At 34.5% G+C, this 15778-nt stretch overlaps 1 protein-coding gene across 3 annotated transcripts in view; it reads right to left on the bottom strand.

Annotated features, from left to right (window-relative positions):
- Positions 1–33: 33 nt before the first annotated feature.
- Positions 34–15778, bottom strand: part of Wwp1 (WW domain containing E3 ubiquitin protein ligase 1) — a 91298-nt gene continuing 75553 nt past the window's right edge. For all 3 annotated transcript variants that reach the window (XM_063257526.1, XM_063257527.1, XM_063257528.1), the window contains 5 exons: positions 13125–13245; positions 10091–10195; positions 7366–7462; positions 6859–6931; positions 34–2764 (listed from right to left, as the gene is read on the bottom strand). In XM_063257526.1, the coding sequence (XP_063113596.1) occupies positions 2665–2764; positions 6859–6931; positions 7366–7462; positions 10091–10195; positions 13125–13245 (496 nt within the window). In that variant the 3' untranslated portion in view covers positions 34–2664. The remainder of the gene's footprint in view (positions 2765–6858; positions 6932–7365; positions 7463–10090; positions 10196–13124; positions 13246–15778) is intronic.

The following is a 15778-nucleotide window of genomic DNA, read 5'->3' as shown; positions in this document are numbered from 1 at the left end:
GGCCCTTAAATGTAACAGATTAAGAAAAGTGGGGAATGTTGGAATAACTTTTATTTTCCCGTACACATATTTCAACAAAAGATTTGTTTTACTTCTGCAGTGTCTACTGGATTGTCCTAGGTTCAAACATTAGAACTCAGCAGGCCTACAACAGGCTTTAGCACAGCACAGGTTTACTGAGAAAGCAGTTCAGTAAGAACTACAGCTGGCCAGCAGAGCATTGCTGGGCCTCCTTCAGAAGATGACTTTGTAACTGAAGTTTTTTGTAGCACAGTATCCACAACTCAAACTATCGTTTTCCCAAATGACAAGTCCTCATAAGGGACAGGCAGTTTCAGGTTTTCACTCACAGAAACCCAAAGTTAACAGCTTCCTATTACTTATGTGGAGTTTTCTCTGTCCAGATGCAACGTATCCATCAGGCGCATGTTTAACTGGAGTGAAGGTGCCTGACAATAAAGCCAACACATAGCATCCTGTATAGTTTCTCAGGTTAGCATGACACAGGTGGAGTAACAGGTCAGCAGAGGGAATGGTAACATTTTTACTTTTAACAATTTCAGAAGCCCAGAAAAAAACAGCAAATCCTGGTAAGGTTCTTTTCCTGTAAGACAACTGATGTGACTGATGAAAATGTGACCTTCTCCCCTGATGGCGGTAGGGAGTATCACCAAAATGAAGTAGCAGTGTGAACCTGTCTTGGCCTTCCTAGGTCTACTGTTTGCTCATGAGCTACAGCCAGGCACAGTGCACCTTTTACTTCTAATTTCTTTCTAGCTGTTTCAGCTCAAATCAGAAGGAGAAAGGAAAGACCAGTGGGTCACATTTCTCTAGCTGTTCTGACTCCAGTGTGTGGATAAATCACAATAGTTTTGTCTTTGACTAGCATCCTGTCAGTCTGATCAGCTAACTTACAGTCTTTTACATCTCCACTGAATGACATTCATAACTTCTGTCATAACAGAGTTCACAGGACATTGTTCCTCCAGTGGTCATCCTCTGCTGTGTAACCTAATATACAAATGGGGGGGGGGAGGGATCAAAATTCTTTAAGCTTGAAAATTACCAGGATGTTTGTAGTTAGGATTTGAGAAAGGTGTCTAGTCAACTGATGGTCATTGCCTTCACTTAATATTTACTATGGGTTTCAAGTTAAAATTCAGAACATAGTCCAATATGTAGAAAAATAAAATTTTGGAAAAACAAAAACTAGTGTTTATGGAAATTAGATTGTGTACTAGTGTTTTCCATATGTGCTTAGCAGTGGCATATTTATAGATAACGTTCTAGAAAGTTCCATGGTTATAAAATTTTTTTTTTGTCTTTTTCATTTTTATCGGTACTGGGGATTGAACTCACGACCGCCTGCTTGCAAGACAGGTGCTTATGCCGCTGAGTTAAATCCCTAGCCTCGGTTATAAAAAATTTTGTTAATGAAATTTACAGTGTATATCTGAAAGCATGATTAAAACTGGAAATTAAAATTTCTGTATTAGGGAGCCCAGTTTGCCAAAAGCAGCATCGTTGTCATTCATACCAAATTTTGCTTTGTTATATACATCTTTGTAGTTCAAAAAATATCCTTATAATGAAGTATGAAGTATTATTAGGATAAAAATAAAGTGATTTATATAAAAGGGGGGATTATGCTTATTCAGATACAATTTTTAGGAATTTAAATGACACAAATAGAACACGAATAGAAAATCATTAGTCTCCTATTTAAGGGTTCAGATGTTTATGTAGCTTTTTTTAATCCATCTGGTTTTTTTAACTCTATTTGGTTTATAAAACCAACTTTGAACATGAACGAAAGTGCACACTTCATGTTACCTTTTATATGTTCCTAATTATCAAACTTAATTTATTGTGAATTTAAAGAATCACAAAATTTTAAAAACAAAATAGCCAAATCTCTTTAATTTCACAAGTAACTATCACCCCAAAGTAACATGTAAACAAACCTCTAGGCTGCTTAATGAATTCTTTCCACCATCCATAACAAACTAAATTTTATTAAATCTAGTATATGACTTCCATGTAAGTTATAGTTTCACTCATTTACTTTTACTATATTACTTGATATAGCAAAGAGGGAAATTTTCACTACTGTGTTTATTTAAAACATACTGACAGGTTCAAGTACCTGTCTTCAGAAAAGCCAGCAGCATCTTTTAATACACTCAAGATTTGGCCTAAGCCTTTAACACCTTCCTGAATAGCCATGCAAGTAGACGCCATTTGGAGATGTTACATAAGGGAGAAGAACATGAAGCAATCTGCACATTTCCCCTGGATCATAGAAACAAGGTAAAGCAAATTCGATCTTTGTGAATGAACAGCTGTCATGTTTAATAAACCTTAAGCTCTATAAAACTAGAGCCACTATCATATATGCTTTTATAGATATATACTTATTTTTAATAAAGTCTCTTGCTTCAAAATTTAAGGATGCTCTTTTTTCCTGGTCGTCATTTCAAGGGAGCAATAAATAAAGTAGAAAATGATGAACTGTTTTGCATATTTCTGTGGAAGAACGGAAAATGTTTATGCTTTGAGAGGTTAAGACAATTCACTGTACAGAATGAACAGCTTATATACACTATGCGCAGTTTTCCTTGGCTGGGGTAAATTCAAAGGCTCCTCCAAGACAAGAAGCCACATTCATTCTTGTCCAAATCCCTCTGTCTCTTCTATTGCAAAAAGAAGTTTTTCTTTTAGTTGTTCGTAACTCTTATATGGTGGTAGATCCAAGCGATTGAAACTGAACAAAAACAAAAACAGATGTTTTCAATAAAATAACCTGCAAAAAATTTCTAATACAATATTCTTTAAAGCACACTGAAAAGCTGAATGAATATAAGTAGGCTAAGTATGTAAAACTTTTGCCAAAAATACTCAAGAAAATTTATCTTAAGAAAACTTATCATAGTATTACTTGATTATTAATGCATGCAAATTTCTTAGAGAACTCTAAAATTTGAAGCCTATATGAAAAAAGTTTAAATTTCCCCGGAGAAAACAAAGTTGTAAGTAATTGAAGTGATATAAATACAAATTCTAGAAATCTAGGTGAAAGTAGTTAAAAGTCAAACTCCCTTTTCTTTTCCACATTCTTTCTGGCCTTGCATCACTGACACAGTTACTTGGCTAAAAAATATTCTGATTTTTTCAGAAGCCTTTGCTGCTTCAAACTGCTAGGCCTGTGTAATCAGTGCTGTGTAGCCTTTGCCAATCTACTTCATAGTCTCTAAGCATAACATACTTTTAATGACCATGCTCTAATGGCTCTTGTGGCCAGGAAAATCTTTTTCAGCCTATGAAAGTCTTAGATACTCAAGAAACAGCCCAGATGCCACAAACTCCTCCAAGAAGTTCATCTGGAACATCTTACATAGACAGTAGGTCTTTTAATTTTTATTTTAGCATTTACTTTGTAACTGACTGGTTTCTCCCATTAAATTCTAAAATCTATAAAAGCTTATTATAAAAGCTTATTAATTCAGTCACTATGATTATGTAGAACACTGATACATTATACATATAGTAAATATTTAGCAGTGTTGAGCTAACGATTAAGTGGATTACTTGAAAAAATAAAAGATAAATCTCTAATATAGTAGCCATTATGTTTCATAAAGGTGGAGATACACCAAAATCCACTTATTTTTTTATTGAGTAATGACTATGTGAATAACAAAGTACTTTTTAAAGTTTTATCTCTGGCTATGAGTCTAATGTCTTTGTAAAATATATAAAATCAAATTTACTACTTCTACTTTCTTATCTATACACAGGAAAGAGACTATTTTACGTGCAGTCTCAGGGAATACGATGCTACTGGCTTGCCAAAGGTATTACACAGCTTGAAGGCTTAAAGCCGAGGCCTCCTGTAGTAATGCACTGTAGATGGCAGCATAACTCCACCTTGCATCCTGACAGTTATCAAGACTAATTTCATCACTGACTACATCACTGTTAGCTTAGGCACTGTTAAAAATTCAAGTCTTTCTGGATCAGTTTTCATCCAAATGCTCATCCCAATACCGATATGTATTTCCTTTGGTGTGAATTACATATCTCAACCTTTGTCTTCCTACTCCTCCTCTTTTTCCAAAAATTCTTAGGAATTTCTGTCTCATGATTTGTAGTCTCCTAAAGTCTCAAAAACTTCACGTGCCATAAAGAAACCCAGCCAGTCTGAAATGTCATAGCCAAGCACTAAAACACTCCTGAGGCATACGCTGACCAGGAAGACAGCTTTTCTGCATTTTTCTATCATCTGGTGACTTCTTGGTCGTAAGTCCTCTCTTTCACATGGATAATACCAATGTCAGGGCTATCTAGTTCCCTAGAATCACAATCAGAAGCCTCCCACCAATAAAGGAAATTTCTAATTTAAAAATTCTATTCTCTGACCATCTGCCTTTCAGATTACTTTAATGAAAATGGCAGCCAATTAACCTTTTTCTCTTTTCCCGTCCTATACAGTCCCTCAGCTTCTTCTTGTCCTTACTTTTTTCACCGATCATCATTACAATTACTTTCAAGACCATAGTCTGTCATTATAATCACTACTCTGAAAACAGTTCTATAACCCTACGTCTCTGTCTTCTTTTGAATTAACTAAATAAAACTCAAATCCTGAATTAATGAAATTGTTTTCTTATTTGCACTTTAATGTGTGAAAATCCCTGGAGGGAAAATCATGCAATTAGGTACATTGTTGTTATTTTAAATGAACTAACAAGTACAAGTAAGTAATCCAAAACTGTCCAGCACTCAGCAGTTTTTCTCTAATAAATACTTGTCAATTCCCTGAAAAGCATTTCAGTTTCTTTGGTCTTAAGTTCTTCCTTTCTTCTCTACTAGCCAGTTACCTCACCTCTTTTGAGAATATAGAAGCTGGTAACTATTTTCCTTTTTCAAAATCCATAATCTTTCATCTTCCTAGCTCAATAATGTTTTCCTCTCCTTTGAGGCTGCTACTTTAGACAAGAAGTTCTCATATATTTTTGATTAGAATTCCTTTAATTTTTAAAAATATTAATTCCTTTTGAAATAACATGAAAAATGTCTATTTCCAAAAAATAGTAGAGTGATAATTGTTTTATAGTTTTGCAAATTTTTTTAAACACTTGCTTAACAAGGCATTCTGCATGTGTGTTGTACTGTATTGCTTTGGATATAAAAATTAATTTCCCAATCAAGCAGTTAGAAAATGGAGTTGTACTCTAGTTATTTTATAAATAAATAACTGGATATAGTTATTTCACATAATATTAAATTTGACTAAGTTATACACAATATAGGTTCTGAAATGATCAACGCTTTGCCCTTTTTTATGAATCCACTGATCTCTTGTACTGAGTATATCTTTTATTTATGCATGATTTTATAACATTAGTCATGGAGCAATGAAAACTGGTTCACCAAGTTACATTTATCAATGCTGATATATTTAATTATAATAAGTAAAAATCACATTTATTAATCACACTGATCTTACCAGTAAAGTCTTAGGAAGTGATCAAGCTCAATGTGGCACATAAAAATTTTCCAAAATTAACATTTTTGCTTTAAATCTCAATTTTTATCATTGTCAACAAATCTCAACTGTTTTCCTTTAAGTGACAGGCTTACTTCTTTACAAAAAAATGCTGGCTGGATGTGTTGGTGCACACCTGTACTTCCAGCACTCATGAGGCTTGCCAGGAGTTTGAGGGCAGTTTGGGCTACACAGTGAGTTCAAAGCCAGCCCGAACTGCACAGTGAAACCCTGACTCAAAAAAAACTAAAACCTCCCCTGCAAAAATAAAAAAAGGAAAAAAAGAAAATGCCAAATATTCAAGTGAACAATGTGTTACTATTTCAAGTTAATATTAGATGTATTCTCAAGAATAAATAATTTTTAATATTTCATAAAGAATAGTCGTCAATAAACCTGTTGTTTTGCTTTTTGTTTAAGCTGCAAGTATATCACAGCAGCTTGGTGGCATTGCCCTGATTTCTGCAAAGGCAGTATCAAGTTTTACCCATTGTTGCTTTTGCACCATAAATACAAATGTAGAAACAATAAAAAGCCAAAATGTGAGAATAATAAAAAGCCAAACAATGGCCTAAGATGAAAATAGTTTGACCTTCTAAAAGAACCACGTTATCTCTAAGTTATCACCTCCTATCTGGGTAATATAACATTTCTGCAACTGATCTGGATTTTCCAGTTCTCTCTCTATACTGTTGCCAGAATGGTTTTCTTGGATACCATTACTTTAAACTTTCCAAAGGGTTCTAATTTTCCTTAAAATGACACCCTAGTTCTTTATCACACGCAATAAAGCTCTACATTAATTTAATCCCTACCTACATTTCTAAGTTCATTTCCTCCCAATTCACAAGTTTCAAACATAACAATTGTCTTTTATTTCCTTGAAAAATGATTTCTTCAGGGTTTTAATTTCAGCATTTCTATTCAAAGAATGTTCATTCCATAACAAGTTGTTTATTGAACTCAAACATCACCTGTTCCAAGAAATCTCCCTGAGTCCTCTAGTTGTTCTCTAGTGCAGCACTCTATTTCCAGTTACTTGTTTGTCTAGGTCCCTCACTACTGAATGCAAAGCTCAGAAAAGGCTTAAATATGTATTGAATCAATAATTAATTTAGGTCTTAAGTGTTTCTATTAACCAATAAGAATTCATCCTGAAGTGTTTATAGAATACTATGTTAATGGGCCTGTTCTCAAATTAAATTCTGATTTCCTTGTTGAATAAGCAGTCACAGTGAATGATACATATTTTTAAAACACAGAAGATTCTCTGTAGTGCTTAATTTCCTACTTAGGATTTTTAAACTTACCATGTATGGCTTCTTGGTAACCAGGTGTCTTTGCCCACTTTTTCAATACAAAATTTTTGAGGCCCATTACTTCCTAAACCAGGAAAATAAGATAATCTTTATAGGTCTTAAACTTTTTAGTTTTGATAGATAAATAACAGAAAGTGTCACAAAATCATATGGATGATACAAAATAAAGAACTTAACAACAGAGAAACTAAAGCTTAGTATTGTAGAAATCCAGTAGTTAAGAATGATATCCATAGAAAGAAAATTCCAGTACTTTAGAAGCTTGCTTTCTTTATAATCACTTAAGGATGCAAAGCCGTGGTCCTCTAGGCTACATGAAGAGATGAGAGACTGATTTTTGCTTCATGCATGTCTTTGGTATTAGCCATTACTGTTTCTTACAGTAGAAGGACTTACATACAGCCCAGAATAATAATCCCCAGGGTAAAGTCTACTGTCTGTCTAAAGGTCATCATCATGAAACCATCTACAGTGAAACTGCAGTGAGACTGCATTTACCCATGAGCTCAGCAAATCCTCCCAGAGGTAAGCGGCAGGTTCCAGTGACAAACTGCAATAGTCGCATCCTCACCTCATTGTCCGTCTCTTTCACAAACTGTAATAAAACCAAATGTACTTTAATATAAATGTTAAATCCTCATTTATAATAAAAGTAGATAGTTGAATAAAAGAATATTAACATTGAAATTTGTTCAAAAGCTGTGTGACAGGCTGGGGACATAGCTGAGTGGCATGGCGCCTGCCTGGCAAGCACAAGGTGCTAAGTTTGATTCCCAGTACAAAATAAACAAAGATGCAGCACACGCACACACAACACCCACCCCCCAAAAAAAAAAACCACAAAAGCTGTGTGACAAATAGCATTTATCATGTCTTCAGGTAAGCACTTTGCTAAGTATATGGTAACTCTTCAGTTAATCCTCACAATAACACTGAGATGGGCCACTGATGTTGTTATACCCATCTTATCAAAAGAAAATAAATGACGAGGGCTGGGGATTTAGCTCAGCGGCATAAGCGCCTGCCTTGCAAGGAGACAGTCGTGAGTTCGATCCCCGGTACCCATAAAAAGGAAAAAGACAAAAAGAAAATAAATGAGAGGCTTACAAAGGTCAAGTCATTTGTCCAAGGTCATAGCTCTAGGCTAGGGAACAGGAAAGACAGAAGTCACCTAGACTAGCTGTCACCTACTGACAGTGTTTCTGTAAAACACTGTGCCATTTACTTCTTTATGTTTCACACTTCGATGAGAGAGCTATGTTTATTAGCACTGCCAATGTATACATAAGGAAACAGAAGCCTATATTCAGTGATACCTCTGTTCGTAAACTTGATTTGTTCTACAATTTTGGAAGAGATGGCCATATTAGATGGCTGATATTATGTTTATCACCCAAAGCTGAGTTAACAAACAAATTTGCCAAATGCTTTTGTTTGCGAACCAAATTGTCTGCAAACAAAAGCGTGCCTGAACTGATGTACCACAGTTTAAACAGTGCGCTACGTCCTTTTCAAGTTGCTAAGTGGCAGAACATATGAACTCAGATCTGGTTGACTTCTAAAAATACTGTTATGTTTCCGTGAGTCAATGAAGACTTCCCTGTTGCCAGTCTCCACGGTTCATATTTTCTCCTCACTGAACATTTTTCCAGGGTATTGTAGGCTTGCAAAATGGATTTACTTTCCCCCTTCCACCCTGAACTAAAAAAAATATTACCAAGGGACATAAAGTGAGAAGCTGCTTTTCTAGCTTGGCCTCCAACTGCTGCCAAGTTCTTTTCCTCTTGCTTTTTCAGAAGTGGTATATTCATACATAAGTATATACTTTCATTATAAAGAATTTAGAGTAGTCCTTTCCTGGTGGATATTTAGACTGTCTCAAGATTCTCTCAGTATATCAACAACATCACATTATTTTCTTGGTATGTGTCATTTTACAGGTTTTGAAGTACAATGTATTTTAAGATATATTCCTAGATGTCTCCACATTTCTTTAAAGTATTATGCAATAAGTAAACAATAGTGTCCTTATGAAACAATGCAGCTTTTAGAAATATCTGTCTACTGTTATACCTTGGTTGTAGAACTCAATTCATTCCAAATTCATGTTCAAACATTATAAAGTTGTAGAACTAAACGTATTTTTCCCAGAAAAAATGGAAAACCAAATAATTGATTCTGAGGCCCAAAAATCACATTTACAAATTCATTTTTCCAGCACTTTTAATAAATGTTGAATGATTTCTTTCTTTATTGTGGTTCCCACAGTCTTCCTCTTAGCTTTACTGCTGATATCACGAACTTCCTTTGGAGCCGGGGTTTTGAAATTTATGTATAAAGTGCAAAAAGAAAAAGCGCAATGAGGAATGTTTTAACACATTAAAAAAGCACCATATGTTGCCTGGGTGAGAGCAGCGCTGAGACTGAAACATCACCCCTGTGTCCCTGGCAAGACACAGAACATGGTCCACTCTAGACCATACGGCTTTTTTCAAGTCGGGTTTTTGGTTGAACTATTGAGCAAAGTTATGAAAAACAAGCAGATTTTTTTTCAAATTTTGCTTGTTCAAGTAGTGGGAAGTTCAAGCTTGAAGCCATTTCACAACCAAGGTATTACTGTAGTAATACAAAACCCTAGCTTTTCATGTAAAAGAAGACAGTGAAGCAGAAATAAATAAAAAATCGAATCATTGAGCTATTCAAATGAGTCTCAACTAGAATATTTATGTGAAGAACTGAAGATCATTCCAAAACTAACGTTTTTTTTTAATGGGATTAAGCCTAGGGCCTCCATAGTACAACTGTATCTCTACTGCCTTTTACTTTGTTTTTTTAAATTTCTAAGACAGGGTCCTACTAAGTTGCCCAGGTTGGGGTCAAACTTGCAATCTTCTTGCCTTAGCCTTCTTGAATGCTGGTATTATAAGTGTATCACACCCAACTGAAATACTTTTGATACTGCTAAATTAAAAGCTGTCCCTAGAACTATTACCATTAAGTTAATGCCTAAATAAGACTGTTACTCATATTTTATTTAGAAAGACAAAAATACAAAGGAAAATACCTTTAACAAGTGTTCATACTACTCATTTCAATATTTAAAATAAATGCTTAAAAGCTAAGTCCAAAAAATCTTCTGTTTAAGAAAAAAAAATTTTTTCAAGACATTTCATTATAAAATATTTTCTTTCAATATAATGTTTTAAACAGATAAAGCAAGTACCTGCCAAAACCAAATTATTTGTTTGCTGTTTCTTGTATAATGTCGATAAACGGTATTTCTTTGCCAATCTGCTAAGTCAACCTCCTGCATGCCACACAGCATAACCTGCGAAATGAGCATAGTTGTCAGGCCACACTGAAGATTTGGTGAACAGAACAATTACATGGTTAAAATTTCCTCAGGCACAGTTATTTATAGCATAACTAGGTGAACAGCTGTGTTCATGGCAAATAAGGATCACAGTAAGCAAATCCAACACCATTTGTGGACACACAGCATAAAAGATTCTTTCGTATTTTATTCTACCAAAATAAAACTTTGTATTCATAGAATACAAACTGAAGACAGTATACTTCATACAAATCTACTGAAAAGTGTATCTACTTTATTATATACAAAAATATCCTGAATTGGGTATATAAACTACATAAATTTCTACTGCTTTTGGGTAAATCTCTGCGTGTGTTTATAAAATATATACACTAACTTTTTATCCAGCTTATTGGGCAATAAAATATTCTATTTATGTGAAATTTTCGAATAGTCCCATGTTGTTATCTATATATACAGGATAAAAGTTATTTTAAGCATAATAAAGTACATATTTTTATTTCTCTTTGTGTAGAAAAAACCATCAAAGCCTTTGGGTGATCAAGAACTTCACCATCTGTATTTGTCTTTTTGAGAATAACATGTATGTGTACATATGTATGATTCTGTCTATAGCATACATTAATACACACATTTTTCTGGTTCCTCTCTTCACTTACATGTTCCTGAGATTCATCTATGTTGCTTTGGGTACCAACTATTCACTCTTTCTAATTACTGAGTAAAGTGCTGGGGATTTAGCTCAGTGGTATAAGTGCCAGACTGTCAAGTGCAGAGTCATGAGTTTGATCCCTGGTACCATAAAAAAAAAGTCTAATTACTGAGTAGGTTCCACTGATACAAATATGTAACAGTTTCTTTATTCACTTGGTGATGCACATTTTTGATGCTTTCAGTTTTTTCCTTTGATGAATAATGTTACAATGAATAATGATATACAATATGTAAGTATTTCTTTTCAACTGAGTAAACGTAAAGGTGACATAGGGTATAAAGGATATAAAGTAGCTGTACATTTTAATATTCTAAGAAATTGCCAACACTATCCCAAGATAGTATTTCATTTAGTTTTAGTTTTTATTTCTTCAGTGACTAATGACCATCATCCTGTAATGTTCACTTGACACCTGCCATACTTTTTCTTAACTAATCTAACATTACTTTAGTATCTTGTTCAATGTACTGATATTCTGAAAACCTAAGAATACCAAAGTGACTTTAGAAGCAAAAGCCACTGTTGTGTTGCTGTGCAGATTTACACTGAATACAGGAGTTCTTTGTCTTGAGATAGGGTCTCACCCACCATGAGGCTGGACACCTTGAACTGCAAAGCTCAAGTATCTTCCTGTCTCAGACTCTGGTGTAGCTGGGACACCTGCCTGCGTATCTTCTTTTGTGAAGTGCATCTTTGTCCAAGTTTTTGTTTTTGTTTTTTTTATTAATCTATGAAGTTTAAAAAAAGTATTCCATATACATAGTCTCCATAGTTTCCCCCTGCATGTAGGTTGTCTTTTCATTTTCTTATCACTATCTCTTGAAGAACAGAAGTTTCTAGTTTCCATGAAGTGAAATTTATGGGGTGTTTTTTGTTGTTGTAGTTCTCTGTAAAAGACTTTTGGAGGCTTTCAGCTCTGAAACCCCCTACTACCTTAGGGTAGCTGTCTATCTTCTTTGTTTTCCATCTGTTCCCCCCAAATACATCAAGATTTTCTAAGTTTTCACATTTATGACTCACTGAAAATTAATCTTTATTTATGGGCTGAAGTATAAGTCAATGTTAATACCATATGGATATCCAGTATGACAACAGCATTTGTTGAAAAGACTTTGCCTTTCTCTAATGAAGTATCTTAGCATTTTTGTTAGAAACCAATAGACTCCGTATGGGTGGGTCTATTATTGCATTCTCTGGTGTTGAAGTGATCTATTTCCTTTAACAAATACCACACTATAATGATTACTACAGCTTTACAGCTAAGCCTTAAATCAGGTTATATAAAGTAATCAAATTTGTCCTCTTCCAAATTGTTGTGGCTATTCTAGAGGCTCTATATTTCCTAATTTTGGAACGGCTTATCATTTTCCACAAAATAACTTATGTTGGGCTGTTGACTGTGTTGAATATACTGATCAGTTTGGAGATTTTAACAATCTTGAGTTTTTAACAGTTTGACATTTTAACAATACTGAGTCTTCTAACACATAACATGGTATATACCTATTTATTTAGATTCTCTGAGCAGATTTTTAGAATACAGGTTTTATATTTGGTTACATTTGTTCATTTATATGTATTTATTATATATGACAGAATATTACTCAGCCTTTGAAAGGAAGATAATTCTGAAACATGACACAGTACAGACAAAACAAGCAGCAACGAAGAGATAAATAGTATAATCATATTTATACAAAATGAGAGACACTGATTTTGCCAGAGGTTGGGAAAATATCAGAAATTGTTTAATGGATAAAGAGGTCCGCTTTACAACATGAAAAAGTTCTAGAGATTGTATGCACAATAATGTGATTTTAACTTAGTACTACTAAACCATATACCTGAAAATAGTTGAAGTTTATCATACATAACCAAAAGCATTCCTGACATACTTCTAAGCTCAAGTACAGTTAAGATGACTAAGAACTCATTTCTTAACAGTCTGGTCTTTGAAATAACTCATTTCCAAATTGAGATTTCAAAAATTTCCCATTAGCACTCTCTTCATGCTATGATGTTACCTGAACATTAAGCAAATAAACGGGTGCAGCCTTGTGCTAAATGAATTATGTTTTGGTTTTGAGTTATGTTTTTGTTTTGTTTGTGCTACATGATTTTAAAATATGTTGACACTGCTGGATAAAAGCACAAAACAGCTCACTGCCCATTAACATTCCCTACGATAGCAAAAGGAAACAGTCTAACCTCCAATTCTTTTTCGTCAAAGTATTGTAGCCACTGAAGGGGAACAACTTCATTAAAACCATCAAGGAAAGCTTTGGTCTGATCTTGTACTCCTCGAGAAAAACGCCATTCTGTCATTAAACTGCAAGAAAAATGCTGTTTTAAAATAGGTCATTGGTATATGAAGTTAAAGGACTAAAAGCACAAGAATTTCTAAATTTTCTGATTTTTCTCAATATACCACTATATACATAAATATACATATATATGTATGTACATATGTAATTTAGGAGTTAACACACTTCTCCATAAGGAAATCAGTCCTAGCAAATCAGTATCTATTAAAAAGGATTTTGAAAAATGTTAGAAATTCTTTACCCATTAGTAAGAAAGCCAAATTCTAGCACAAATCATGTTTTGGTATATATAGAGCACTCTAAATTATGCGTGCTGACACAGGAAAGGAATGGTTCATCATTTAATGGGTTTAGCTCACCGGTGTAAGTGCCTGCTTGGCAAATGCAGTCCTGAGTTCAATCCCCGGTACAAAAAAAAAAAAAAAAAAAAAAAAAAAAAGGCTCTCCTTCCACCATGTATTTTTAAAACATGAGGAGTTTGCCTCAAGGGACTATCTCAGATCTGTGCCTGTAGGCTGTGTGCTTCTATAGACCTATCATTTGAGAAGACTTTAAGCTAGATAACAGGTTCTTTACATGCTCATTTACTGAATAACATAAAGATCTCCTAGGCAAAACATAAAAAAATCAACCAAAATAGAAATAAAACATTCTGAAGAAACACAAGAAATGAACTAGTGTAAGGAGTAAGATAAAGAAACAAATTAGAACAGGAGGTTGAGGCAGGATGAACGGGAATCTGAGGCCAGCTTGCATGGTACACAGCAAGACCTCATCTCGAACAAAATAAACATAAATAAGAACATCTGTCAGCAACACAAAATTTGTATCAGAAGCTTCTAAAAGGATATGGGTAAGGACAGCGTTGCCTAGAGAAACAAACACCACCTGATGAAACTAAAAAGTAAGCAACTTACTGTCTACACCTTCTCACCTCTTATTCAACCAAATTTTAAACCATAGTAGTTTGGCTTCTGAATTCTCTTTCCCACAAACACAAACACAAACACAAACACAAACAAACACAAATACAGGAAAAAAAAAAAAAAACACAAACCAACTTTCTTCATGAATGTCACAAAGGAATTTCTAAATGCCAAGCAAGACACTCTTTTCAGTGTTCATGTCACATACTGTCCCAAAACACTACCCATAGCATTCCTAAGGCTCCTGCTCCTGTAAAGCCATTTCTGATTGGACTTTGATGACTCCTCACTGACTTCACTGGCTTACTGCTCAGTAAGCGTGCCTGTTACTTAGACCTCTCCTGCAGTTCTCCTTGAGTGATTCGTTCTCCAAAAATGGCATTTTAAATCATTGAAGTTTCAACTGTGTAAGAATATAAGAATGTAAACATTACTGAATTCCAAAATTCCCAAGTTGTGCTTCCCTCTTGAGATTTATGTAACTTACCACTCCTTGGACATTTTGCTAAAACAATTCAGCTGTAACCAACTGATAAACTTATAATTATCAAATCTTTCAATTTACTATTCCTTCTCCCAATCCATGTCAAGTACTGTAAGCAATCAATGAAATTTGTACAGTTTTATTCCTGTAATCCACTCCTGTTTATCTTGCCTGCACCAGCCCTATTAGGCCTATAATTCACTGTTACATTCCTGAAGCAATAGTCTGCTGGTTTCCAATCACTTCATTTTCCAACTGTCACCTCCAGTTCACTCTCCACACATGCCAGAAGTATCTTTTTGAAAACAATTCTGATCATTTCGGGTTGGTTTGTTTATAATAGCAATAATTTTGAGCAAACATCCACGTCTCTTAGAATAACTGTCTCCTTAAATTAAGGAGAAATTATATTAATTTGGCTGCTATTTTATGCTCCCAACTAGCCTATTTCTCACTACCTTGTAACATCCCTACAGCACTGCAGCTGCCCGAGATAAATGAATGCCTCCATCCCTCATTCATTTCTTTTTGCTGTTTTCTACTCCCCAGAAAGACTTCATCAGGAGAGCTCTTACTCATCTTATAAGACCTAACTCATTCACCATGTTATATGAAGAGCTTTCTAGACACATCTCAGAAAATCAACAGCTCTTTTTCCACTTTAGATTCCAACAGTACTCTGGACGTATCTCTACTATTCATTTACTCAGAGGTTTGTTGAAGTCTTAGTTTGTGCACTGAGAATAATGAATTACAACTACAGAAGAGTATTATCACATACTTTTCAAAAACAAAATCCTACAAAAATTATATTCAGGATAGGATTATCAACTCTTAGAGTAGGTGCTATACAGATACGATTTTATAAATACAGGTAAGATTTTAAAATACTTAAAATTTGAGGTAGCAAATACTACAAATCTTTAAATGCTAAAACTTTATTTAAACTGATCCTGTTATATAAAGCCACTCACAGTTTTAAAAAAATGCTTATTCTATTTAATGATTACTGTTGGACTTTGTAGAAAGCTAAAGGAATACCAGAAAGCAGATCTTTTTTTCAGGAAACCCACTGCAGCTGCCCAACATCCAGTAGGGCGCCCAAGAATGGCCAGGGAGGGTCCTCTG

The sequence above is a fragment of the Cavia porcellus genome, unplaced genomic scaffold (genome assembly GCF_034190915.1).
Source record: "Cavia porcellus strain 051 isolate PalLab524CR breed Dunkin Hartley unplaced genomic scaffold, mCavPor4.1 scaffold_10, whole genome shotgun sequence".
NCBI classification, from domain to species: domain Eukaryota; kingdom Metazoa; phylum Chordata; class Mammalia; order Rodentia; family Caviidae; genus Cavia; species Cavia porcellus.
Note: the sequence above shows the minus strand (reverse complement) of the source record. Positions and strands in the feature narration are given on the sequence as shown.